This window comes from Calonectris borealis, chromosome 4 (genome assembly GCF_964195595.1).
Source record: "Calonectris borealis chromosome 4, bCalBor7.hap1.2, whole genome shotgun sequence".
NCBI classification, from domain to species: domain Eukaryota; kingdom Metazoa; phylum Chordata; class Aves; order Procellariiformes; family Procellariidae; genus Calonectris; species Calonectris borealis.
In genome coordinates, this window is record NC_134315.1 from 351371 (window position 1) to 373786 (window position 22416).

At 75.0% G+C, this 22416-nt stretch overlaps 4 protein-coding genes across 5 annotated transcripts; 1 reads left to right on the forward strand and 3 right to left on the reverse strand.

Annotated features, from left to right (window-relative positions):
* Positions 1–29: 29 nt before the first annotated feature.
* Positions 30–2012, reverse strand: WBP1 (WW domain binding protein 1). The gene is made up of 4 exons (XM_075148265.1): positions 1903–2012; positions 1726–1828; positions 1450–1611; positions 30–1293 (listed from the first exon to the last, which is right to left on the reverse strand). The coding sequence occupies exons 1-4, from the start codon at positions 1969–1971 to the stop codon at positions 641–643; spliced, it is 987 nt and encodes a 328-aa protein (XP_075004366.1). The 5' UTR covers positions 1972–2012; the 3' UTR covers positions 30–640.
* A 989-nt stretch (positions 2013–3001) lies between these two features.
* INO80B (INO80 complex subunit B) lies at positions 3002–5184 on the reverse strand. Its single transcript, XM_075148264.1, has 5 exons — positions 5018–5184; positions 4685–4877; positions 4392–4510; positions 3856–4037; positions 3002–3639 (listed from the first exon to the last, which is right to left on the reverse strand). Exons 1-5 carry the CDS (start codon positions 5178–5180, stop codon positions 3175–3177), a joined length of 1122 nt encoding a protein of 373 aa, XP_075004365.1. The 5' UTR covers positions 5181–5184; the 3' UTR covers positions 3002–3174.
* A 117-nt stretch (positions 5185–5301) lies between these two features.
* RTKN (rhotekin) lies at positions 5302–15263 on the forward strand. 2 transcript variants are annotated; one of them, XM_075148267.1, is made up of 13 exons: positions 5302–5331; positions 5578–5929; positions 10130–10329; positions 10418–10479; positions 10673–10726; positions 10794–10911; positions 11459–11683; positions 11756–11850; positions 12269–12375; positions 12680–12811; positions 12885–13050; positions 13169–13273; positions 14354–15263. In XM_075148267.1, the coding sequence occupies exons 1-13, from the start codon at positions 5324–5326 to the stop codon at positions 14707–14709; spliced, it is 1980 nt and encodes a 659-aa protein (XP_075004368.1). In that variant the 5' UTR covers positions 5302–5323; the 3' UTR covers positions 14710–15263. The 2 variants fall into 2 exon arrangements, with proteins under 2 accessions (XP_075004368.1, XP_075004369.1); XM_075148268.1 differs by lacking the exons at positions 5302–5331; positions 5578–5929 and adding an exon at positions 8307–8478.
* Positions 15264–15518: 255 nt separating this feature from the next.
* Positions 15519–22141, reverse strand: LOC142081573 (uncharacterized). Its single transcript, XM_075148266.1, has 14 exons — positions 22014–22141; positions 19970–20022; positions 19768–19880; positions 19583–19657; positions 18939–19079; positions 18691–18768; positions 18319–18470; positions 17917–17971; positions 17766–17840; positions 17516–17636; positions 16413–17381; positions 16188–16306; positions 15791–15848; positions 15519–15718 (listed from the first exon to the last, which is right to left on the reverse strand). The coding sequence occupies exons 1-14, from the start codon at positions 22097–22099 to the stop codon at positions 15618–15620; spliced, it is 2196 nt and encodes a 731-aa protein (XP_075004367.1). The 5' UTR covers positions 22100–22141; the 3' UTR covers positions 15519–15617.
* Between the last annotated feature and the right edge of the window lie 275 nt (positions 22142–22416).

Consider the following 22416-nt stretch of genomic DNA (forward strand, 5'->3'; position numbering starts at 1 on the left):
GCTGCCTGTGTCGGGGGGGTCACGGCTCCCCCTTCCCACCCCGTGCCATTGGGGTCCCTGTGCCCCTCCCTGTGCAGCTGGGGGGGGCCCAGAGGGGCCCAGCGCAGCCCCGGTGTCCCCAGCAGGCGCGGGGCTGCCGTACTTCCACATCTCTTTAATGGTGAGAGAACGCTACGAGAACTGCCCGTCCCCCGGCAGAGGTGGGCCCCCCACGGGCACCGGCAGCACGGGGGCATGGGGCAGGCGCAGGGCCCCGGCGGCTGCGGCCCCTGGAAGCAGTTCGGAGGGGGGCGGCTCTGGCAGGACTGCACGGGGTCCCGGACATGACGGGGCACAGGGGGTTCAGTGGGGGCGAGGGGCCCCCGGGGGCTCCGTGGTGAGAGTCCAGACCCCAAGGCCACTGCCCCGAGCCCCCGGCTGCAGGCACACGGGGGGCCCGGCAGGCCCTGCCCGTCCCGCTCTGCCCCTGCACAGGCGGGTGGCACCCGCTGCAGCCCCCTGCTGCTCCAAGGCCGGGACGGCTCAGCCGTGGTGGGGCAGGACCCTCGGCACAGCCGCCCACCTCCGGGGACGGGCAGGGGGAGCGGGCGGCAGGACGGGGCCAGGCAGGCTCGCGGGCAGGCCAGGGCTCGGCCGCGGCTCAGACGGGCAGGGCGGGTGAGCCGGGCCCCTCGCCGCCCCCCTGCCCCGGCAGCCCGCAGCGGGGCGGGGGCGCGGGGCCGGCCTTGCCCAGGAGGTGGGTGCCCTCACCCTCACCCTCCTCCTCTTCCTGGCAGCGCCCCACCTCGATGCCCGAGTCCCCCGTCAGGCGCCGGTGCCGGAAATGCTCGCCGCCGCCTTCCTCCCGGGCCGCGCCGCCCTCCTCCTCCTCGCCCTCCTCGATGTCGGAGCAGGGGTGGCAGTCGGCCTCGAAGAAGTCCACGGTGGAGGAGAAGAGGGTGTGCTTGTGCGGGGCCTGGCGGGCCGGCGCCTCCTCGGAGGGCAGCTCCCAGCTGGCGCCGGTGCCGGTGCTGCTGGTGCCGCCCTCCTCGCTGGGCGTGCTGGCCCGGCTGCGCTCCGTCTCATCCGTCACCTGCACCGAGAGCGAGGTGCTGCTGGGGGACGTGGCGCAGCTCGACTCGCAGGAGCAGCTGGTGTAGTTCTCCGAGCTGGGCGAGAGGGTGAGGCTGCTGGAGCCCAGGCGGCTGCGGGGCCCGCTCAGCTGGGCCAGGATGGCGCTGTACGGCGGCGGCGGCGTGCTGGGGCGGTGGGCCACCTCCTCGTAGGCAGGCAGCTTGAAGGAAGCCAGCATCCCTGCAGGGCGGGGGGCACGGGTCAGCGCGGCCCCCCAGGCCCCGGGGCTGTCCCCAGAGGGGATGGACCTGGGGCGCGCAGCCCAGCAAGGGGTCTCGGGGCAGAGCTGGGGGGACGTGGGGGGCTGGGGGGGGGACGTGGGGGGCCCTGACTCACTGAGGTCCATCATGGAGGCGGGGTAGTTGCAGGCACCGTGGTAGGCGATGAGGTTGATCTCCCGCTGCCGCTGCTGCTGCTGCAGGCGCAGCTTGGCCCGGCGGTGCCGGTAGGCGCAGCAGCAGCTGAAGAGGATGAGGATGGTCCAGAGGAGCCAGAACCCTGCGGGGAGCAGAGCGGGGTCACCCTCCTCTCCACCCCCCCCGCCGCCGGGGGGCCGGGCTGCAGCCCGCGGCCCCCCCCGGCCCCCCGGGCCGCAGCCGCCGCCGCACTCACACCACAGCTCGTAGTAGTAGGTGCAGCAGCCGGTCTCCCCGCAGCAGTGCCCCGTCTCGCACACGTAGGGCTGGTTGTTCACCCCCGGGCAGTACTCCCGGGCCTGCGGGCACAGCCACACCGTCACTCGGCGCCGCCCCGGCCCCGCCGGCAGCGGCCCCCCGCCCCCCGCCGTACCTGCTGGTGCTGCCGGCCCAGCAGCGCGGCCCAGGCCCCCTCGGCGCCGCCGCTCCCGGGCCGCTCCATGGCGCCGCCTACAGCCCGCCGCGGCCCCGCGCCGGCTCGGCCGCCCCGGCCCCGGCCCCGGCCCCCGCCGCCCGCAGCAGCAGCCGCTGCCCCGCCGCCGCCGCCCCCATCCCGGCCGCCCGGCCCGCCGCCGCCGCCCGGGCCGCAGCCTCCGCCGCCGCCATCACGCCCGGGCCGAAGCTCCCGCCCCCTGCCGCCGCCGCCGCCCAATCCGCCGCCGCCTCGCCGCCGCCCGCCAATCGGCGCCGCCGCCGCCGCCCTGCTCCCGCCAATCGGGCGCCGTCTGCCCGTGCCTCACGCCCAACAACAGAGACAAAGGGACCGAGCCCCGCCCCCGCCGGAATTGGCGGCCGCCGCCACCAACCGGCGGCCTCGCCCCGCCCCCCCGGTCGTGACTGACGGGGGCGCCGACCAACGGCGGCCTTGCCCCGCGCCACCGCGCCCGACGGACGGGTGCAGCCGCCCCTGGCTCGCCGGGGCCCGCCCTCGGGGCGGGCGTTCGGGAGACCCTGGCCAATGCTCGGCGCAGGCAGGGCCTGAGAGCGTGATTGGCGGACAGGACAACTAACCAACACCGCCGCTCTCTGCCGGGCAGGGCCCCAGCCAATGGGTGCTGCCGCAGGGCGCTTCCCGGTGCCCCGCCCCCGGGATCGCCGGGCCGGGCTGCACCATAACACACCCGGGGGGGGGGGGGGGGGGGGGCGGGCTGTACCACAACGCTCCCGGGGGTGTGGGCTGTCCCATAGTGCTCCCGGGGGGGCCGGGCTGTCCCATAGCACTCTCGGGGGGGAGGGGCAGGCTGTCCCATAGCGTCCGCGGGGGGGCCCGGGCTGACCCATAGCGCTCCCGGGGGGGGCCCGGGCTGACCCATAGCGCTCCCGGGGGGGGGCCGGGCTGACCCATAGCGCTCCCGGGGGGGGGGCCCGGGCTGACCCATAGCGCTGCCGGGGGGGGGCCGGGCTGACCCATAGCGCTCCCGGGGGGGGCCGGGCTGACCCCCCGTCCCCGCGGACCCACACACGGCTCCTTCGCCAGCAGCCTTTAATCAACTCCGCGGCACCGGGCGGCGGCACCACCGCGGGACCAGCCCTGGGATCACCCCCCCCCCGCCCCGGAACCCCCCTCAGTCCCCGCTGGGGCCGCCCCACAGCCCCAGCCCCCTCTGTCCATGGTGGAGGGGCCGGTCCCCCCCAGCCCCCCGGCCTAGGCCGCAGCCTCCTGCAGCTGGAGGTTCCTCCTGTAGCAGGCCAGGCTGCAGAGGGGCAGGCCGGTGCGGGAGCAGGAGTAGCGCTTGTGGTTGGAGCAGCCGGCGACGCTGCAGAGGACGGGTGGGGGCACGGCGGGGGCCGGCGCGGGCAGCAGCGGCAGGGCCATGCCTGCCGGGAAGGAGACGGTGATGCGGTCGGTGGCGTTGCAGTAGTGGACGACGGGGCAGGGAGCCTGCTTGGCCTTGCGCTCCCGCAGCGTCTTCACCTTGGCCTTGTTGGTCTTGGTCAGGCGCTCGATGGTCTGGTTCTTGTTCTCCTCTGCCTTCTTGGCCGCCTGCAGGCGCCGCTTGCGGGCCCGCTCCTCCCGCTTCACCAGCATCTCCTCCGTCAGCTCCTTTGCCTTGTAGCCCATGGGCAGCTCCAGCAGTGGCTGGCTCTGCTGCTTGTGCAGGAGGGCTTTCTGCAGGGGCATAGGGGGCACCGTCACAACCCCGGCCAGGGCCCTCCCTGCCCCGCCGAGAGCTCCTGCCCAGGGTCTCCACGGTGCCTCAGTTCACCCGAGTGGGCAGCAGAGCCAGCCCAGTCCTGCGGCCGCCAGCCCCACAGCCCCAGCAGGCCGGGCTGCACCCCTCAGCCCTGCCCCAGGCAGCTCCGTGGCCCCCTCTGCCCCTCTCACCTGTCGGGCCGTCAGCAGGGACTCGTCCACCTCCTTCTTGAGCTCCCCATTGTCATCCAGCTCGCCCTTCTCCAGGGCATCCAGCCAGCGCTCTTCCTCCTCCTCCTCCTCCTCACGGGCAGGAAAGCAGCTCTCCGAGTCCAGGTCCGGCAGGGGCGAGGGGTCCAGGTTGCTGTCCTCATCTGGGCCGCACGGAGGGGGAGAAGAGTCACCGGTGGGAGGGGGGTCACCCCCCGTGGGGTCAGGCCACCCCCAAGCTGTGACGGGGTGACTCACACTGCCCTGGGCAGCCGGGCCAGGCCGCAGGAACCGTCCCTGTCCCCTCCACAGGGCACCGGCCATGCCCAGCCTGTCCCAGCGCGGGGGCACAGCTGCAGCTACAGTCCCTTGAGAGGGGACCAAAGCATCCCTGCACGCTCCCCCTCTCCAGCCCTGCGAGGCCCCCCACCACCCTCCCCTACAGCCAGCCCCCCCCTCAGAGCCCCCCCCATCCCGGCATTGCGCCCTGCGTTGGTGTCACTACCGCCAGGGCTCACCCAGCCAGGCCCGGTACTGCTCGATGGGCACCCCCTCCGTGGGCTCCTCCTCCTCGTCCACCACCATCAGCGGGGAGGGTGAGCGCGGTGCCTCGGGGACCACCGTGAAGGTCGGCACGCTGCGGAGAGAGAGTGCGGGGCAGCCGGTGAGGCCAGGACGGAGCCAACCGCGGCGTGGGGAAGCCGGCCCAGCCCCAGCGAGGGTGGGCTGTGGGGACGCGCGTCCAAGCGAGGACTGTGGTGCCCGTGGGGCGGGGGGAAGAGACCGGCCGGGCCCCCCCCGCCCCTCTCACCTCTTGGTGCCCAGGATCTGCCCCCCCAGCTTGATCTTGAGCTTGAGCTGGGGCTTGCGCAGGCCGGCGGCGGGCTCAGGGGGCGGGGGGGGCCCCACCGCCTCGTGGTGGTGCTTCTTCTTGTGCTTCTTCTTGTGCTTCTTGTGCTTCTTCTTGTGGGAGCCGTGCCCGCCGCCCGCCTCGGCCTCCTCCCCTGCGGGGCGGCACAGCCGTCAGCCCGGCCCGGGGACCCGCCACCGGGCCCGGCCCCCGCGGGGAGCGACAAGCGGGGCCGCGGCAGCGAGTCCCGGGGCTACCCCGACCCCAGTCCCCAGCCCGGCCCGGGCCCCTCACCGTGCTCGCCGCTCTCCATCCTGCTGCGCCGCCAGGCCTTGCTCATCCGGTACTGGTGTCCCGCCGTGTGGGGGAACCCATTCCGAGAGGACCCACTTCCGCCCGGCGCGGCGGAATACACCCGGGGCGGGCGGGCGGGGTGGGCTGGCGCCGCCGCCGCCATCTTTGAAATGGGCAAGGGGGAGCGCTGCCCGGGCGGAAACCGCCGCCGCGGGCCCTTTTAGGCCCGCGGCGACGGTTTCCGCCCGGGCAGCGCGTGCCCCGGAGGTGCGTGTGCAGGCAGGTGCCCGCGGGCACGCGCTGCCGATGCACACGTGCGTGCACACACAGACACGCGTGGTGCGGGCGGGCGTGTGCGCGCGGACACAGCCCCCTGGGGTGCACACGCGTGGACGCGTATCTGCGCGCACACGCCCCGGCGTGCACGCTCGGCACGCCGCGACCCTGCGTTGGCACGTGCACGTGCATCCACCCCCCCACCCCCCCCACCCCAACCCCCCAACCCCCCCCGTCCTCGCAGCTGCCTGCGCTGACTTGGGCCATTGTCCTGCCCGTGCCAGGAGCCGCCCGGTACCGGCCCCGCCACCAGCCCCGGCTCCCGCCGGTCACCCCGGGGCGTGGGGCAGCCGTGCGGGTCGGTGGCGGCCGGGATCGGTGTGTCCCGGTGCCCCCCCGGTGCGTCCCGCCCCCGTGCCAGGTGCGGCAGGGCCAGGGAGGGGTTTGCTGCGGGCTCGGAGCCGAGGAAACGTCCCGCGGGAGCCGGAGCGTCGCGGCACCAGCCCCGGTACCGGCACCGGCACAATGTTCTGCCGCAACCAGCGGAGCCGGGTGACCGTGGCCCGTGGCTCGGCGCTGGATTTGGAGATCCGCCGGGGCCGCTGCCGGCTCAGCCTCCTGGCCGACTCCGCGCAGGTACGGCCCCGGCCCCGGCCCCGGCCCCGGCCCCGGCCCCGGCACCACCACCGGCAGAGGCCCCGGCCCCGGCCCTAGCACCGGCACCACCACCGGCAGCCATGCCGCGCAGGCGGGCAGGCCGGGCGCCGGCAGCCGCTCCCCCCCGCTCCTGGCACCCGCCGCCCTCGTCCCGCCCGTCCTGCCCGTCCCGCCGGCAGCACCGGCCGCCACCGGCCCAGCCGGGATTTCCCGCCGCGCCGGCCGGCTCTCGCCCCGGCAGAGCGGGAAGCGCCCGTGCCCCCGGCATGGCCGCCCTCGCCGCCGGCAGCGTGCCAGGCCGGCGCGGCGGGACCACGGCCCCGGCACCGCACGGCGGCTGCTGCCCGGGGGGGGCCGGGCCGGGACCCCGGTGCTGGGGTCGGCGGGGGCCCTGCGGCGCCGGGCCCCGGCGTGGCGCGGGGTTTGCTGGCACCGGACAAGGTCCGGCTGCGCGCCGGGGCCCCTGGTGGGCTGCGGGGCCCGGGGGAGGGGGCTCCCTCGGCCGGGGGGGCTCCAGGACGCAGCGGGGAGGAGGGGGCCCTGGGAGCGGGACCCACGTCCCCGCCTGGCACGTGGCACGCGGCCGGGGACGAGGCACGGGGCGGTCCCGGTGAGCTCGGGGGGGTCCCGGTGCATACGGGGGGGGTCCAGGTGCACTCAAGGGGAGGGTCCCAGTTCCCCCAGTGCCGTCTTGCACATAGGAGGGGTCCCGGTGCAGTCAGGGGGGTCCAGTGCATACGGGGCGGGGGTCCCAGTGCACTCGGGGGGGTCCCGGTTCCTTGGTACCAGCTTGACATGGTGATGGGGGGGGTCCCGGTGCACTCAAGGGGAGGGTCCCTGTTCCCCCTGTACCGTCTTGCACATGGGGGGGGTCCCAGTGCACTGCGAAGGGTCCCTCCGCCCCGGTATCCCGGAGCCACCGGTGCCGCCGTGGGTGGGGGGCGGCCCCTGTAAGCGGAGCCGGCGGAGGAATGGCCGTGGGGAGGGGACGGGGGGGGCGGGCCGGGGGCGGGCGGCCGCTGCCTTCCTGTGCGCGCCGCGGCGGAGCAGCGGAGCGGGAGCGGCGGAAGGTACCGAGACCGGCAGGGAGGGGGAGACGGGGGCGGGAGGGACGGGGTCCCGGTACCGGGACTCCGTCCCGGTACCGGAGCCCCGTCCCCCCCCGCCGCCGTCCCCCCGCCGCTCCCGGTGCACCGTCCTCTCCCCGCACCCCGATCCGTCCCCCCCTCCTCAGCCTGGCACCCGAGCCCCAACCGGTCCCGGTCCCCGGCACCCCCTATCCTGCTGCACCCCAACCCCTGCACCCCTTCTCCTGTCCATGCACCCCGTCCCCAGCACCCCATCTTGTCCCCTGCACCCCTTGTCCCGTCCCTGCACCCTGAACCGTGCACCCTGTCCTGTCCCCCGTCCCCCAACCCCTGCACCCCTTGTCCTGGCCATGCACCCTCTCCTCTGCACCCTATCTTGTCCCCTGCACCCCTTGTCCCATTCCTGCATCCCATCCTGTCCCCCAACCCCTGCTCCCCTCATCCCCTCCTCTGCACCCCGAACCCTGCATCCCATCCTGTCCATGCACCCCCTCCTCTGCACCCCAACTTGTCCGCTGCACCCCTTGTCCTCCCCTGCACCCCATCTCCTGTCCCTGCACCCCGTCCTGTCCCTGCACCCCCTCCACAGCACCCCTCGTCCCCTCCCTGCACCCCCTCCTCTGCACCCCGAACCCTGCACCCCGTCCTGGCCATGCAGCCCTTGTCCCGTCCCCTGTCCCCCAACCTCTGCACCCCATCTCCTGTCCCTGCACTCCGTGCTGTCCCTGCACCCCCTCCACAGCACCCCTCATCCCCTCCCTGCACCCCATCCTGTACCCCAGCCCCTGCTCCCCTATCCCCCTCCTGCACCCCCTCCTCTGCACCCCGAATCCTGCACCCCGTCCTGGTCATGCACCCCCTCCCCTGCACCCCATCCTGTCCCCTGCACCCCCTGTCTCGTCCCCTGTCCCCCAACCCCTGCCCCCCCTCTCCTGTCCCTGCACCCCGTCCTGTCCCTGCACCCCCTCCCCTGCACCCCCTCTTGTCCCCTGTCCCCTGCACCCTGCTCTGTCCCCCATCCCCCCTCCCCTCCCTCCCCCCCCAGCCGCCCCCGCTGCCCTTTCCCGCACAGTGCCCGGTTGTTCGGCAGGAGGGGGCGGCCGGTACCGGGTGGGGAGGGGGGGGGGATGAGTGGGGGGGCAGCCGGTACCCGGGGGGGTGATGAAAGGGCCCTTTTCTCTCCGCAGCCGTGGGGGGGGGGGGGGCAGAAAGACCCGACTCCTGACGACGCTGGATGCAGTGGGGTCCACGGGTGGGGAACCGGGGTGGATGCGGGAAACCCCCCCCACCCCCCCCAGCCCCCCCAGAATAACCGGGGGGGTCCCGGTGGTCCCGATGGAGGTGGCGGGGAGGGGGCAACACCTTCAGATGCAGGAGAAGCTGCGGATCCTGGAAGATCTCAACATGCTCTATATCCGTCAGATCGCCATTAGCCTCCAGGTAGGAATTGGGGGGACCCCCCCTCCGGGACCCCCCAGGCCCCCCCGGACCCCCGGACCCCGGGGAACCCGGGGTCCGGGGGTCCGGGGGGGCCTGGGGGTCCCAGGAAGGTGGAGAGCGCTCCCCGCTGATCCTCTCCTTGGGGGGAGCATCCCCCCATATCCCACCCGGGAGGATGGGGGGGGTGGTCCTGAGTCCTCCCGGCTGCTGCCGCCCCCCCCTGCCCCCCCCCGCCCGCTGCTGAGGTTATTTATAGCAGGCGGTGACGTCACTGCGGCTCCATGTGGGCAGGGGGCCCGGGGGGGGCGCAGGCAGCAGCCGGTACCGGAATGGAGCAGCAACCGGTACCGGCAGTGAGTTGGGGGTCTGTGGGGGGGCGTGGGGGCTGCTCGGTGTCCCCCCCCCCATGCGGGGGGTGTCCTTGGGGAGCGTAGCATGTCTGGGGGGGGGTGCGTGGCAAATCCGTGGGGTGTGTGGCGCATCCGTGGGGTGCATGCCGTATCCATGGGGTGCGTGGTTCCCCTGTGGGGTGCGTGATGTATCTGTGGGGCGCGTGGCTCAGCCGTGGGGTGCGTGATGTGTCCGTGGGGCGTGTCATTCCCCCGTGGGGTACATGATGTATATATGTGGCACGTGGTTCCCCTATGGGGTGCATCATATATTTGTGGGGTGTGTGGCACATCTGTGGGGTGCATGGTTTATCTGTGGGGTGCGTGGTTCCCCTGTGGGGTACACGATGTATCTGGGGGGCACGTGGTTCCCCTGTGGGGTACACGATGTATCTGGGGGGGGCATGATTCCTCATGGGGTGCGTGATGTATCTGTGGGGCGCGTGGCACATCCGTGGGATGCGTGGTGTATCCGTGGGGCGTGTCGTTCCCCCGTGGGGCACGTGGCAAATCTGGGGGTGCATGCTGTCTCCATGGGGTGCATGGCTCCCCTGGGCTGGGGCGGTGGCTGGCGGGGGGGCTGCAGCCCCCAGGGCTGGGGGCCATTCTGGGGCGGTGGGACAGGGGACCCCGTTGGGCAGGTATGGGGGGCCCAGGAGGGAGACCCCGAGGCGCCGGTGGCTGCGTGGCCCGGGGTGCGCAGGGTGTTTGTTTGGTGGCTGCAGCCAGGGCTGCTTTGGGGTGGGGGGGTGACAGAGGTGGCCATGGGGACTGGCCCCGTCGGTGGGAGTGGAGCTGTGTGGGGGCCGGTGTCCCCCCCTGGGCTTGGGCCTGGGCTGGGCGCCCCGAGTGGCGCTGAGCCAGGGGTGCGCGGCTGGGACCCCCCAGGGCTGTGTGGCTGGGACCCCCCAGGGGTGCAGGGCTGGGACCCCCCCAGGGCTGTGTGGCTGGGACCCCCCAGCGGTGCATGGCTGGGACCCCCAGGGGTGTGCAGGTGGGACCCCCCCAGGGGTGCAGGGCTGGGACCCCCAGGGGTGTGCAGCTGGGAGCCCCCCCAGGGGTGCAGGGCTGGGACCCCCCAGCTGTGCAAGGCTGGGGGTGGCCGGGTTGCTCCGTGGCCCCCGGGGGGGACGTGGCAGCCCCGATCCAGGGCTGGAGACACTGACGGTGGGGAGGGACACCCCCCCTCCCCTGCCAGCCCCGGTGGGTCCCCCCCAGCCCCCCGCAGCCCCCCGCAGCCCCATCCCCGTGCCCCCCCGCAGGACACGGAGATCCAGCGGAAGATGGAGCGGGAGCTGCGGCTGCGGGAGGGGGCCTGCAAGCTGCTGGCCGCCTGCAGCCGGCGGGAGCAGGCGCTGGAGGCCGCCAAGAGCCTCCTGGTCTGCAACAGCCGCGTCCTGGCCTACATGGCCGAGCTGCAGCGCAGGAAGGAGGCGCAGGTGCTGCGGCGGACGGCCAGGCGGTGAGCACCCCCGGGCGGGGGGGGACGGCGGTGGGGGGGCTGCTGGGGCGGCCGTCACAGCTCCCCCCCATCCCGCTTCCCCCCGCAGCCCCTCGGACGCCGGCCCCACGGACGAGCGCCTGCCCTGCCGGGGCACCGTCTGCGTCTCAGGTACGGGGGGGTCCCGGCAGGCCCCCCCCCGGGGCGGAGAGGGTGCACCCAGGACCGCCCTCTGTGCACCCTCCCGTGGTGGGGGGCTGGCGGGGGGTCCTGGGTGCAGGCAGCCAGCGAGGGGCCCTTGGGTGTCCCCGTGGGGCTGTCCCGGGGGGGCTCAGCCCCCCTCACCGCCCGCCTCCCCCCCCAGACCTGCGCATCCCGCTGATGTGGAAGGACACGGAGTACTTCAGGAACAAGGGAGGTGAGTGGGGGTGCAGGGGGGCAGCGCAGCCCCGCCCCGCGCCACCCTGACCCCCCCCCGCCCGCAGAGCTGCACCGCTGCGCCGTCTTCTGCCTGCTGCAGCTCGGGGCGGAGATCCACGACACCCCCATGGTGCTGGTGGACCGGACCCTCACCGACATCTGCTTCGAGAGCGCCGTCCTCTTGTGAGCGGGTGCACCCTGGGGGACCCCTGCCCTCCCCTGCCTGCCCTGGGGGGGACCCCTGCCCTTCCCTGCATCACCCCGGGGGGGACCCCTGCCCTCCCCTGCCTGCCCCGGGGGGAACCCCTGCCCTCCCCTGCATCACCCCAGGGGACCCCAGCCCTCCCCTGCCTGCCCTGGGGGGCCCCTGCCCTTCCCTGCCTGCCTCGGGGGGGACCCCTGCCCTCCCCTGCATCACCCCGGGGGGGACCCCTGCCCTCCCCTGCCTGCCCTGGGGAACCCCTGCCCTCCCCTGCATCACCCCAGGGGACCCCTGCCCTCCCCTGCCTGCCCTGGGGGGCCCCTGCCCTCCCCTGCCTGCCTCGGGGGGACCCCTGCCCTCCCCTGCATCACCCCAGGGGACCCCTGCCCTCCCCTGCCTCCTCCCGGGAGGGCCCCTCGGGCCGGGCCGTGGCTCTGGGGTGGCACGGAGGGTCCCGGGGGGGCAGTGGGGCAGGGAGGAGTGTGTCCCCCCCCGCCGCAGCCGCCCTGCTCATCCCGTGCCCCCCAGCTCGGAGGCCGGGCCCGACTTCGAGCTGAAGGTGGAGCTGTACAGCGCGGGGCTGGCGGGGGGGGCGGCGCAGGGCAGCACCCCCAGGAAGCTGGCCACCCGCCTCAGCACCTCCCTGGGACGCTCCGCCGGCAAGCGGGTGCGCGCCGCCATGGACGGGGGCCCCGGCAGCCCCCCGGGTAACGGGGGCACCAGCCCCCTCCTGCTGCCAGCCCCCAGCGTGCCGTGAGTACCCCCACCCCCCCCGCCCCCCCCGTGTCCCCCCATCCCCGCTCCTCTCACCCGCCGTCCCCCCAGGGGCCCCAAGTTCCACCTGCTGGCACACGCCGTCCTCTCCCTGGCCGAGGTGCAGGACGGCTTCCGCACCCACGACCTCGCCATCGCCAGCAACGGTGAGCGCGCGGCGCGGCGCGGGCAACGGGGCTGGGGGCTTGTCGGGGTGCGGAGGGGGGTCTGGGGTGGGGGGGGTGAGGAGGCAGCGGGTCCTGGTGGGGTTGGGGAGAGGGGGATCAGGGGAGGGTGAGGGAGAGGGGCCTGGGGTCCCGGCTGGTTTGGAGGGGAGATGAGTCTGGGGGACTGGTGGGGTGGGGGACAGATGGGTCTGGGGGTCCTGGCTGGTCTGGGGGTGAGATGAGTCTGGGGTCCCAGCAGGGTGGGGAGAGGGGTCTGGGGGCTTGGCATGGTGGGGGTGAGGCAGCCCTGGTGGGGTTGGTGGGGAGATGGGTCTGGGGTCCCGGCAGGGCAGGGAGCGGAGGAGGGGGGGGGCTGGGGGTCTGTGCCCGGGCACCCCAGGCGAGCGTGCCCCCCCAGAGGAGAGCTCCTTCTGGCTGCCCCTCTACGGCAGCATGTGCTGCCGCCTGGCCGCCCAGCCCCGCTGCATGGCCGCCCCGGTGACCAGCGGCTTCCTCCGGCTGCAGGTGAGTGCGGGACGGGGACGGGATGGGACCGGATGGGATGGGGACAGGGATGGGGACGGGTGGTGGCACAAGCCCACCGGGTCTCGGCAGTCCCGGCTCCGGACTGCAGTGGGGATGGAGACTGGGGGAAACTGGGGGAGATCCCCGTGGTGGGGAGGGGGCTGCCCCCGGTCCCCCGCACTGGGCAGAGATGGGGCGTGGTGGGGCTGGGGGTCCAGGAGGGGCTGGGGATGACCCCAGGGGGCCGGAGCAACGCGATGCCCGCCGGTGCCCACCGCACTGACGGTGCTGGCTCTGCGGGCAGCAGCCGGGGGCCGAGGCGCAGAGCGGGGCCCGTCTGTACTGCGTCCTGCGCGGCACCGACCTCCTCTGCTACCACGACCCCGGCGAGGCTGAGGCCGGGCTGGAGCCGGCCCTCACCATCGCCGTCAACAAGGTACAGCCGGGGCAGGGGGCTGCGGGGGGCTGCGGGGGGCTGCGGGGGCTAAGTGCCGCTGCCACCACTGCAGGAGACCCGCATCCGCGCGGCGGAGCGAGAGGGGCGCGGGCAGTCCCACGGCATGGCCGTCACCAACCGCTACGGCGGCGAGGAGGTGACCCACACGCTGCTGGCCGAGAGCCGGGCTGAGGCGCAGCGATGGATGGAGGCCTTCTGGCAGCACTTCTACGACATGAGTGAGCGGGGGCGGGGGCGGTGCGGCGGGACCCCCATCCCTGCAGGACCCCCATCTCGGTGGGACCCCATCCCAGCGGGACCCCCGTCCCGGCGGTGCTGACCCGCCCGTGCCCCCAGGCCAGTGGAAGCAGTGCTGCGACGAGCTGATGAGGATCGAGGTGCCGCCGCCGCGCCGGCCGCCCGCCATGCTGCCCCGGCAAGGCTCGCTCTACCACGAGATGGGTGAGCGCCGGGGCCGGGGGGCCGGGGGGGCTCCGCCTCTGTCTCCCTCCTCTCTGCTCTCCGCTAACCTGCCGCCGGGCGGCCCCGTCCTCGCCGCCCCGGCACCTCCCTAACGCCGCTGTTCTCTCCACTGCCCCTCTGTCCCCCCCATCTCTCTGTGTGCCCCCTCCTGCCGTCCTCTGTCCCCTCCTGCCGTCCTCTGTCCCCTCCTGCCGTCTCTCTGTCCCCCCCCCGTCTCTCTGTCCCCCCCCCGTCTCTCTGTCCCCCCCGTCTCTCTGTCCCTCTCCGTCCTCCCGTCTCCGGCGGCTCCAGCCCTGCCTGGCCCAGCCGTGCCCCCCTCCGCCTGCGAAGGGCTCCTGCTGCAGGATAACGCCGTCTCGGCGGAGATCCGGGCTCTGCTCTCCTCCTATTACAGCGACAGGTGACGAGCGGGGGGCCGGCGGGGTGACCCCACTGTGCCACAGCCCGCGGCACCGCTGGGACAGCAGTGGGGGTCACCCAGCCCCAGGGCATGTCCCGGCTGCCCCAGCTCCGGTGCACGTCCTGGCTCCAGGGCACATCCCGGCTGTCCCAGCCACGGGACATGTCCCACTTGCCCTGGCTCTGGCGCGCATCCCGGCCACGGGGCACGTCCCAGGCACCCTGGCTGTGGAGCATGTCCCGGCCGCGGGGCACGTCCCGGCCACCCCGGCCAGAGGGCACCCTGGCCACGGGGCACGTCCCAGCTGCCCCAGCCACGGAGCGTGTCCCGGCTGCCCCGGCTCCGGTGCACGTCCTGGCCACCCTGGCCAGAGGGCACGTCCCGGCTGCCCTGGCTCTGGCGTACGTCGTGGCCACAGGGCACGTCCCGGCCGTGGGGCACATCCCAGCCACCCTGGCCGTGGGGCACATCCCGGCTGCGCCGGCTCCGGTGCACGTCACAGCCACGGGACACGTCCCGGCGCCCCAGCCGTCGGGCACATCTCTGCCGCGGGGCCACCCCGGCCGCCCCGGCCTGGCCGTTGGCAGGTCCCGTCCCCACGGTGCAGGAGCCGGGCGGGGGGTCCGGGGGGGCCGGCTGACCCCCGCTCTTCCCCACAGCTATTGATCCGGCCGACGACATCGAGGCGGTGACGGACATCCTGACACGGCGGGCGGGGGGCCGGGCACCAGGGACCCCGCCATGGCTCTCCCTCTTCGAGGGGCCACCCCCGGGTGCCCCCCCCTCCGGCCGGGCGGGCAGCCCCAGCCCCCCTGCCCGCCGCCCCTGGGGCCGCCCCCGCACCCTCTCCCTCGACGCCAAGCTCAGCACCCTGAAGGGGCGGGGGTCCCGGCGGGCGGCCCCCCCCCCGCACCCCTCGCCCCCTGGCTCCCGCTCCTCCAGCAGCGGCAGCAGCAGCCCGGTCACGGAGCGCAACCCCCCCACGCCCCCCAGCCCCCTCCAGTCCCGGGTCTGAGCCTGGGCACCCGCAGGACCCTTGGGGGGGGACCCCCACCCTCCAGCCCCCAGGATGGCCGTGGAGGGGTGACACCGCAGGGGGTACTGCCCTGGGGCGGGGGGCCGGGGGGGACCGGGCCTGGGGGGGGCTCCCAGCTTCTTTTCTTGGGGAGAAACTGGAATTTCTGCCACCCTGTGCCGGGGGGGGCGGGGGGGGCTCAGGGCTGACCCCCACCAAAGGGGTAGGGGGGCTGTTCCCCCCCAGGGTGGGTGCTGGGGGCTTACCCCCCCCATTGCAGTGTGGGTGCTGGGGTCCCCCCCGGGGTGGGTGCTCAGGGCAAACTGCCACGCACAGTGAGTGCGGGTCTAACCCCGGGGGGTGCGCAGGGACCCCCCAGCTCTGCTTCCCCTCACCTCTAACCCCGGGGGCCGCCTGCCCTGGCCCCCGCTGCCCCCCCCCGCCGCCCTTCCTGGGGGGGGCAGCGCCCCCCGGCAGGGACCAGCCCTGGCCCCCCCGGGCCGGGGACTCAAAGCTGCCACCTCATTAATATGCATTAAAATTTATTTAACAACGCTGTGTCTGATTGATGGAGGCTGGGGGTAGCGTGGGGGTCCCTCTGCCCGGCCTGGCCTCCCTGGGGTGGGGGTCCGTGCCCCCCCTCGCCCTGTGCCGCCACCGGTGGGACAGGGGCTGGGGGCACCGGCTCCCACCCAAAGCTGCTTATTGGAGTGCAAAAGGGGGGGCGGGGGGGGGCTGCAGCCGCAGCCCCGGGGCTGGGGGTGAGCGGGGGGGGGGGGGGCTGTGCTGGGGGGGGGCGTGGGAAGTGCCTGTGGTGTGCGGTGCAGGGGTGTCCGGGGGGGCAGGACTGGCAGCCGAGGTGCCATACGGATGGATCCCCCCCCCGAGGGGCTGCTGGCCCCCCCCAGCTACACGGCGTGGGGGGAGAGGTCGTCGTCCTCGGCGGGGGGGCTGGGGCCCCCGGGCAGCTGCGGGTGGGGGCCATCGCGGGCCAGCAGCAAGGCGAAGCCTGGGCAGAGAGAGGGTCGGGGGCTGAGCCCGGCGGGGGGGGGAATACGGGGGGACGGGGTTTGGGGAGTACCTGGCTTGGCTTTGTGCAGGGGCTGTGGCAGGAGGATGCTGTCGCTGGGCTCGTCCCCCTGCAAGATGGGGGGCCCTGAGGGGTCCCCACGACCCCCAGCCGTGCCTGTCCCCTCGCCCAGGGGACCCCCCCCAGCCCCATCGCCCGTCCCGCCCCCCAGCCTTGTCCCCCACCCTGTCCCCCCCCAACCTCAGCCTCCAGTCCTGTCCCGTCCCTCCCAGTCCCATCCCGACCCCCAGAACCCGCCACCCAGTCTTGTCCCCCACCTGCCCCCTCCCAGCCATGGCCCCAGTCCCAAAACCATCCTCCCCCATCCTCAGCCCCCCCCGCCCCACGCCACCCGCAGCCCCGTCCCGTCCCCCCCAGCCCCACATCGCCGCCCCAGCCGGTGCCGTACCTCCCCTGGGGGGGGGTCCCGCTCCCAGGGGGCCGGCCAGCCCCCCTGCTCGTGGCCCCCGATGCCGTTGTGCCCCGAGTCGCCCCGGGCCGGCTCCTGCCCCGGCTGCCCCAGAGGCCCTACGGGGAGAGGGGCAGGCTGAGCCCCACGCCAGCCCTGGTGCCCGGGCAGGGGTCCGGGGTGTGGGACCCCCCCAGCCCCACGCCGGGGGTCCCAGCCACCCACCTGACTGCGGTCCCTGGGCTGCCAGGTGAGGAAGAGTCGGATCCTGTGACAGGCTGGGGGGGCTGGGGCTGCGCGGGGGGGTCCCTGCCTGGGGCAGCGGGGCAGGCGCTAGCCCAGGCAGGGGGGACCCCCCCCGGGGGCTCGGGACCCCCTCACCTGGCCCCACCAGCAGCCCCGGAGACCCCCATGCTGGGGGGCTGGGGAGGGTGTAGGTGTCCAGGGGGGGCCCGTCCTCATCCTGGGGGGTGCTGGGGGGAGGCAGAGTCACAGCCTCCCCGGTGCCCGGGGGGGGCTGCCACAGGGGGTGGCTGGGGGACCCCAGCCCGGGAGTGCTGTGGGGGAGCAGGGGCTCCACTCCACAAGTGCTATCAGGGGACCCTGACCCAGGGGGACCAGGGGGGCACCCAGTCCTGGCAGGACTGGCGGGGGACAGGGGCCCTGGCCCAGGCACGGAGGGGGGGGACCCTGCCCCTGACCCCGCTGGGCTGGGGGGCCCCCAGGTGGCACAGGGAGCGGGGGGGGCTGTCCCTATGGGGCTGGCCAGAGGGGGGGCTCCTGCCCTGGCTGGGCTGGGGGGGCTCCCCATGGTGGCACAGGGAGGGGGCCTTGTCCCTGTGGGACTGCTGGCATGGGGGGTCCCTGCCCTGGCTGGGCTGGGGGGGCTCCCCAGCGTGGCACAGGGAGGGGTCCCCCTCCCCGTGGGGCTGGTGGGGGTCCCAATGGTGGCACATTGAGGTGTCCCTGTCCCCATGGGGCTGGGGGGGCTCCCCAAGGTGGCACAGGGAGGGGTCCCCCTCCCCATGGGGCTGGTGGGGAGGGGAGGCTGAGGTCGGCGGGGGCTGGGGGGGGCCGCAGCCCTGAACGCCCCAGGGTGGAGGGGTCCAGGCGAGGGCGGGGGGTCCGGCCGGCGGAAGATGAAGGCCGACTCCGTCAGGCTGCGCTGGTACCGCAGGAATGGCCGCCGGGCACCTGGGGCATGGGGCAAGGGGTCAGCAGCCAGCCCTGCCCGCCCGGGGGGCAATGACCCCCACGGCTGCCCCACGCCCCCCCAACAGGCAGTGCCCAGACCCGGCATCGTCACCCCCTGCCATGGGGGCACCTACCGGTCCTGGTGCCAAGGGGGGGATCGGGCAGTGGGGTACCGGAGGTGGACCCCGAGCGCTCCCGCTGCCGGAAGAAATCCCGTGGGTTCTGCGAGCGCTGGGAGACCAGGACGGCCGCCTCCTGCCGGCACCCAGAGACCCGTCAGCGGGGCCACGGCACGGCCACGCGGCACCGCGGCACAGCCACGCGGCACCGCGGCACAGCCGGGGCCACCCGGGGCAGGACGGGGCACACGGCCCCGGCACTCACGGCCGCCTTCTCGATGGACTCGCTGCGCCGGCCGCGGTCCCGCATGGCCTCCTCGTGCTCCCGCTGCTGCTGCTCCTGCGGGGACAGAGCACGGCTGGGCAGCCCACGGCCCCCCGGCCCCCCGGCCCCCCAGCCCCGCCGCCCCGCTCACCCATCGCGCCTTCTCCTTCCTCCGCTCCTCCGCCTCCAGCCGCGCCTGCTCCTTCCTGCCAGGACAGGGAGCGTCAGGGGGGGCACGGGGGGAGCAGCCGTGGGGCGCAGGAGCCTCTGGGTCCTGCTGTGGGTCTCTGGGCTCGGAGCCACATGGGATGGGGGGCACTGGGATGGGGAAGTTGGGGTGCAGGGGGTCCCACCGTGGGTGTCCAAGGTGGGAGCCCCCACGGGCCTGGGGGCATTGTGGGGTGCAGAGGGTTGGGGGTCCCACCGTGGGAACCCATGGCGAGAGTGCTGATGGGGCTGGGGGCACTGTGGGGTGCACGGGGCTGGGGGTCCCACCGTGGGCACCCATGCTGGGGCCGGGCTCGTGGGGCCCGTCCCGCGCCCCCGCCCTCACCGCTGCTCCTCGATCATCCGCTCCTTCTCCCTGAAGCGGAGCTCGCGCTCGGCCGCCTCCCGCCTCTCCTCCTCCATCCGCTCCCGCTCCCAGCGCTTGCGCTCCTCCAGCGCCCGCCGCCGCTCCTCCTCCTTGCGCTGCTCCTCCTCGCGCTGCGGCCGCACCGCGCTCAGCACCGGGACCCTCGCCGGCCTCGGCACCGCACTCGGCACCGAGACCCCCACCAGGCTCGGCACCAGGACCCCCACTGGGCTCAGCCCTGGCACCCCCACGGCCCGAACCAGCAGCCATGACCCTGGTCCCGGGGATGCCGGGGGGAGTCGTCGGGGATGCACCCAGCACCTATGCCCACCCGTGCCCCCCACCCCTCACCTCGGCCTGGGCCCAGAAGGAATCCCGCTTGGTCCGGCGGATCTCCAGCGCCGGGTTGGTCTTGCGGTAGTTGGTGCCCTGCGGGGACCGAGCCGGGGTCTCAGGGCAGGACCCCAGGGCCCCCCCCAGCCAGGGACCCCCAGGAGGGCACCGGGAAGGGTGGGAGAGAGCCCCATCGCCCTGCCGGGTGCCCTCCCGTCCGGTCCCTGTCCCCGCAGGCATGTCCCCCCTTGGGACCCCCGACTCACCACCAGCTCCTGGGCGTCCGGGGGGGGCACCCTCCTGGCGAGGGCGGGGGCGGTGGCGGGGGCCAGCTGTGCCAGCGCTCGGCTCAGCCCCTCCTGCGTCACCTCCTCGGCGCGGCGGGCACTCAGCACCACGCTGGCCTCCTGCCGCCGAGACGGAACGGCGTCATCCCCCCCCTGCCGAGCACCCACAGCCCCACCACGCTCTGCTCCCCCCGGGATGGATTTGCAGACTCCCCGGGGAATCCTGGCGCCATTCCCTTGATGCGCTCGCCGGCTTCAGATGTGGAGCTGGATCCAGATGTGGGGGCCAGATCCAGATGCGGAGCCGGATCCAGATATAGGACCCAGCTGGATCTCCGGGGGCTGGGACATGGGAGCAGGGGAGGGGGCAGGATCCCACCAAGCAAGGGCAGGATCCGGCCGGGGAGGGGCAGGGAGCCCAACCACAACCCCGGCTCGTCGGCCAAGGCTGGGAACTGGGAACGGCGGCGTCTGAGTCAGCAGAGCCAGGAATGCACCCGGCGCAGCAAGCAAAGGTCGGAGCTGGCCGGCACGGGGGGGGACACAGGGGGGAACGGGACCCAGTCCCCAGCCCCGGCCCCCCTTTTGGGGGGGACTGGGTCCCGTGCCCCCCCTAAACTCACCTTAAAGAAGGCTCTGATGGTGGGCAGATGCCCGGCACACGCCTCACGTTGGGACTCTGGTGCCTTCTCCCCGACCTGGCACCGGCATGCACCGCTTAGGCTGGCACCCCGGGCCACGTCCCTGTCCCTCGGGTGGAGGGGTAGGATGCTCAGAGCCCCCCCCCGCCACCAAGCCCTGCACTCACCCAGCTGATGAGGACGATGCGGTGAGCGCCGGTGCCGGGGTCTTGGATGCGGCACAGCCCGTACATGATGCTGGTGATGGAGAATTTTTCGGCCAGCTCATCGGGACCCCCGGCTACGAGGAGGGGGTGGTCAGAGGGGGTGGGCACTGTGGGACCCCCTGAGCCACCCCGGGAGGGGGCCGGCAGCATTGCTCGCTGTTACCTCCAGAGTCCAGGAGCTTGAGGTCATGGTGCTTCTCATAGGCAAAGACGGCCCTGGGGGGGGAGAGGGGGGTCAGGGCAGGGGGGCAGCGGAGCAGCACGGGCAGCTGCCCTTGTCCCGGCAAGGTCACCTGCGGCAGGCGGCGTGGCCACCCGGATGTCCCTGCCTGTGGCAGGCGGCGGCCACCGACCCGCTCCGGGCAGCGCCGGCCGGCGGGTGCCCCCCCGGGCAGCGGGGCGGGCGGCAGTGGCTCTCCCAGGGGAAGGAGTTGGGAGTTGCCCTGGGGAGAGCCTGGGGAGACCAGGGGAAGGCAGCCTGGGGAGCTGCCAGCTCGGGGGCACCCCCTGTGCCCCCCCATCCTCCCCCGTGCTGCCTGCCTGGGCTGAATTCATGGAAGTGCCGCCGGCAGCATCCGCCCCGGGGACAATGGGGCCGCGGGAAGCGTCACAGCGCACGGCCCCCCTAGTCCCGGCCCCCCGGGCTGCCCCCGGTCCCAGCCCCTCAGGGCGATGCTGGCATTGCCCACCACCGGGCTGGCACAGTGCACAGTGCCCGGGACCCCTGCCACTGGCCAGGCAGACCCTGACCTGCTGGCCCCCGCCCGCCCTGTCCTCCCCCTGCCTGCCCGGAGAGGAGGGAGCAGCCCCAGCCCCCCGGCTGTGCCAGGACCCCCTGCCCGGGGCTAGGTGGGCTCCAGGGCTGGGGACCCCTCTCCGGCGGAGGCCCCAGCTGGGCACTCCCCGCCGGCTCTGCTGCCTCTTTGTCTCCGCATGGCTCCGATTACACACGCATGTGGCGGCACGCTGCGCTCCGCGCCGGCCAGGACACGGCACGGCATGGCATGGCTCTGGGAGCACGCGTGCAGCGTGGCATGGCACAGCAGGGCACGGCAGGGCATGGCAGGGCACGGCAGGGCTTGGCAGGGCATATCACAGCACAGCATGGCACTGCATAGCATAGCATGGCACATCATGGCACGGCACAGCATGGCAAGACATGGCAGGGCTTGCTGGCTGCACGCGGCAGGCCTGGCCGGCAGCAGGATCGGGCGCTGGAGCCGGGCCAGCCGAGCTCCGGCACCGCGGCATGCCGGCCGGGACAGCGGTTCGGGGGCAGAGGGCAGGGGCCGGGCGGCCGGCGGCCTTGCAGCTGAGCCGAGCGTGCCGGCGCAGGGCTGCGAGGCGAGGGGCGGCTGCGGGTGCCGGTGCAGCTCCAGCGCTGTCGCCCACCGCCCCGCCGCCGTCGCCTGCCCTGGGCCGTGCCGGTGATGTCAGCCTGGCGGGGTGAGGCCACGCCGGCCCAGGCCGCAGCGCGGGGTTTCGGGGGGAAGCCGGTTCCAGCCCTGCGCCCGCGGCACCGGCGTGGGACTGTCCCGGGACAGGCGCCCAGACCCGGTGGGGCCGGGGACCCCCGCGCCCGGGGGCAGGGCAGGACCCCACTTCCCCCCGCAGGGGTGGGGCAACCGCGCACCGCTTCAGCCGTGGGGCGCAGCCGGGCAGGGCACCCCCCTGCCCCGGACACCCGTGGGTGCCCACGGCCCCTTCCCCGGCCCACCCGGGACTAGCAGCAGGAGCCGGTGCCGGGGCTCGGCTGCCCCCCCGCCCCCGGCAGTGCCCCCGGTGCAGCCCCCGGTGCAGCCCCCCCGTGCCGTGCCCCGTGCCCCGGGCGGCGGCGCCGCTCCCAGCCCGGCGGCGGCGGGACCAGGCGGGGCGGGGCAGGACCGGGCACCCTGTTCCCAGCGCGGAGCGGCGGGCGGGGCTCAGCCCCGGGACCGCGGGCCCGTCCCGGCACCCCCCGCCCCGTGTCCCGGCCGGGACCTCCGTGCGCCCCAGACGCCCCCGTCCCGGTGCCGGTGCCCGTTCCCGTTCCCGGTGCGAGTTCCCGGTGCCGGTGCCCGTGCCCGTGCCCGGTGCCCGGTGCCGGTGCCTAGTACCCGGTCCCGGAGCCCGTTCCCGGTGTTCATTCCCGGCGGCCGGTATCCGTTCCTGTTCCCGGTCCCGGCGCCCGCCCCCGGTCCCGGCCCCGGCCCCGGCCCCAGCCTCACCAGTTGGTCCCGGCCCGGGGGTTGCCCACGTCCTCCTTGGCCGCCAGCAGCGCCAGCCGGTGCCGCTCCAGCCCCGGGGCCGCCATCCCGCGCCCGCCGCCCGCAGCCCCGCGGCCCCTGCGCCCGCCCCGCCCCCGCCCCACCGCCCACGGGCGGGACCGGGCGGCACCGGGCGGGGCGGGGGCGGGGGCGCCGGCCGGGCGGGGCGTGGGAGCAACAGGGACACCCGCACTGGGTCGCGCTGGGTCCCGCACCGGGATGTGGGTGCTGTGCCAGGGTCCTGCACTGGGATGTGGGTGCACGTCCCGGAGTCCCGCACTGGAATGTGGGTGCTGTGCAGGGTGCCGCACCGACATGTGGGTGCTGTGCCAGGGTCCCGCACCAGGATGTGGATGCATGTCCC

What these genes read in the sequence shown, in the direction of transcription:
- WBP1 (XM_075148265.1), bottom strand. Translation starts at nt 1,971, where the DNA reads ATGGAGCGGCCCGGGAGCGGCGGCGCCGAGGGGGCCTGGGCCGCGCTG. An exon ending in CTACTACTACGAGCTGTGGT is followed by an intron (nt 1,612 to 1,725) that starts GTGAGTGCGGCG and finishes TGCTCCCCGCAG; the next exon opens with GGTTCTGGCTCCTCTGGACC. An exon ending in CGCCTCCATGATGGACCTCA is followed by an intron (nt 1,294 to 1,449) that starts GTGAGTCAGGGC and finishes CCCGCCCTGCAG; the next exon opens with GGATGCTGGCTTCCTTCAAG.
- INO80B (XM_075148264.1), bottom strand. Translation starts at nt 5,180, where the DNA reads ATGGCGGCGGCGGCGCCAGCCCACCCCGCCCGCCCGCCCCGGGTGTAT. An exon ending in GATGGAGAGCGGCGAGCACG is followed by an intron (nt 4,878 to 5,017) that starts GTGAGGGGCCCG and finishes GCCGCCCCGCAG; the next exon opens with GGGAGGAGGCCGAGGCGGGC. An exon ending in CAGATCCTGGGCACCAAGAG is followed by an intron (nt 4,511 to 4,684) that starts GTGAGAGGGGCG and finishes CTCTCTCCGCAG; the next exon opens with CGTGCCGACCTTCACGGTGG.
- LOC142081573 (XM_075148266.1), bottom strand. Translation starts at nt 22,099, where the DNA reads ATGGCGGCCCCGGGGCTGGAGCGGCACCGGCTGGCGCTGCTGGCGGCC. An exon ending in CGGACGCCCAGGAGCTGGTG is followed by an intron (nt 18,769 to 18,938) that starts GTGAGTCGGGGG and finishes CGGTCCCCGCAG; the next exon opens with GGCACCAACTACCGCAAGAC. An exon ending in CCCCCTTGGCACCAGGACCG is followed by an intron (nt 17,382 to 17,515) that starts GTAGGTGCCCCC and finishes CCCATGCCCCAG; the next exon opens with GTGCCCGGCGGCCATTCCTG.
- RTKN (XM_075148267.1), top strand. An exon ending in TCCTGGCCGACTCCGCGCAG is followed by an intron (nt 5,930 to 10,129) that starts GTACGGCCCCGG and finishes GCCCCCCCGCAG; the next exon opens with GACACGGAGATCCAGCGGAA. An exon ending in GCGGCTTCCTCCGGCTGCAG is followed by an intron (nt 12,376 to 12,679) that starts GTGAGTGCGGGA and finishes CTCTGCGGGCAG; the next exon opens with CAGCCGGGGGCCGAGGCGCA.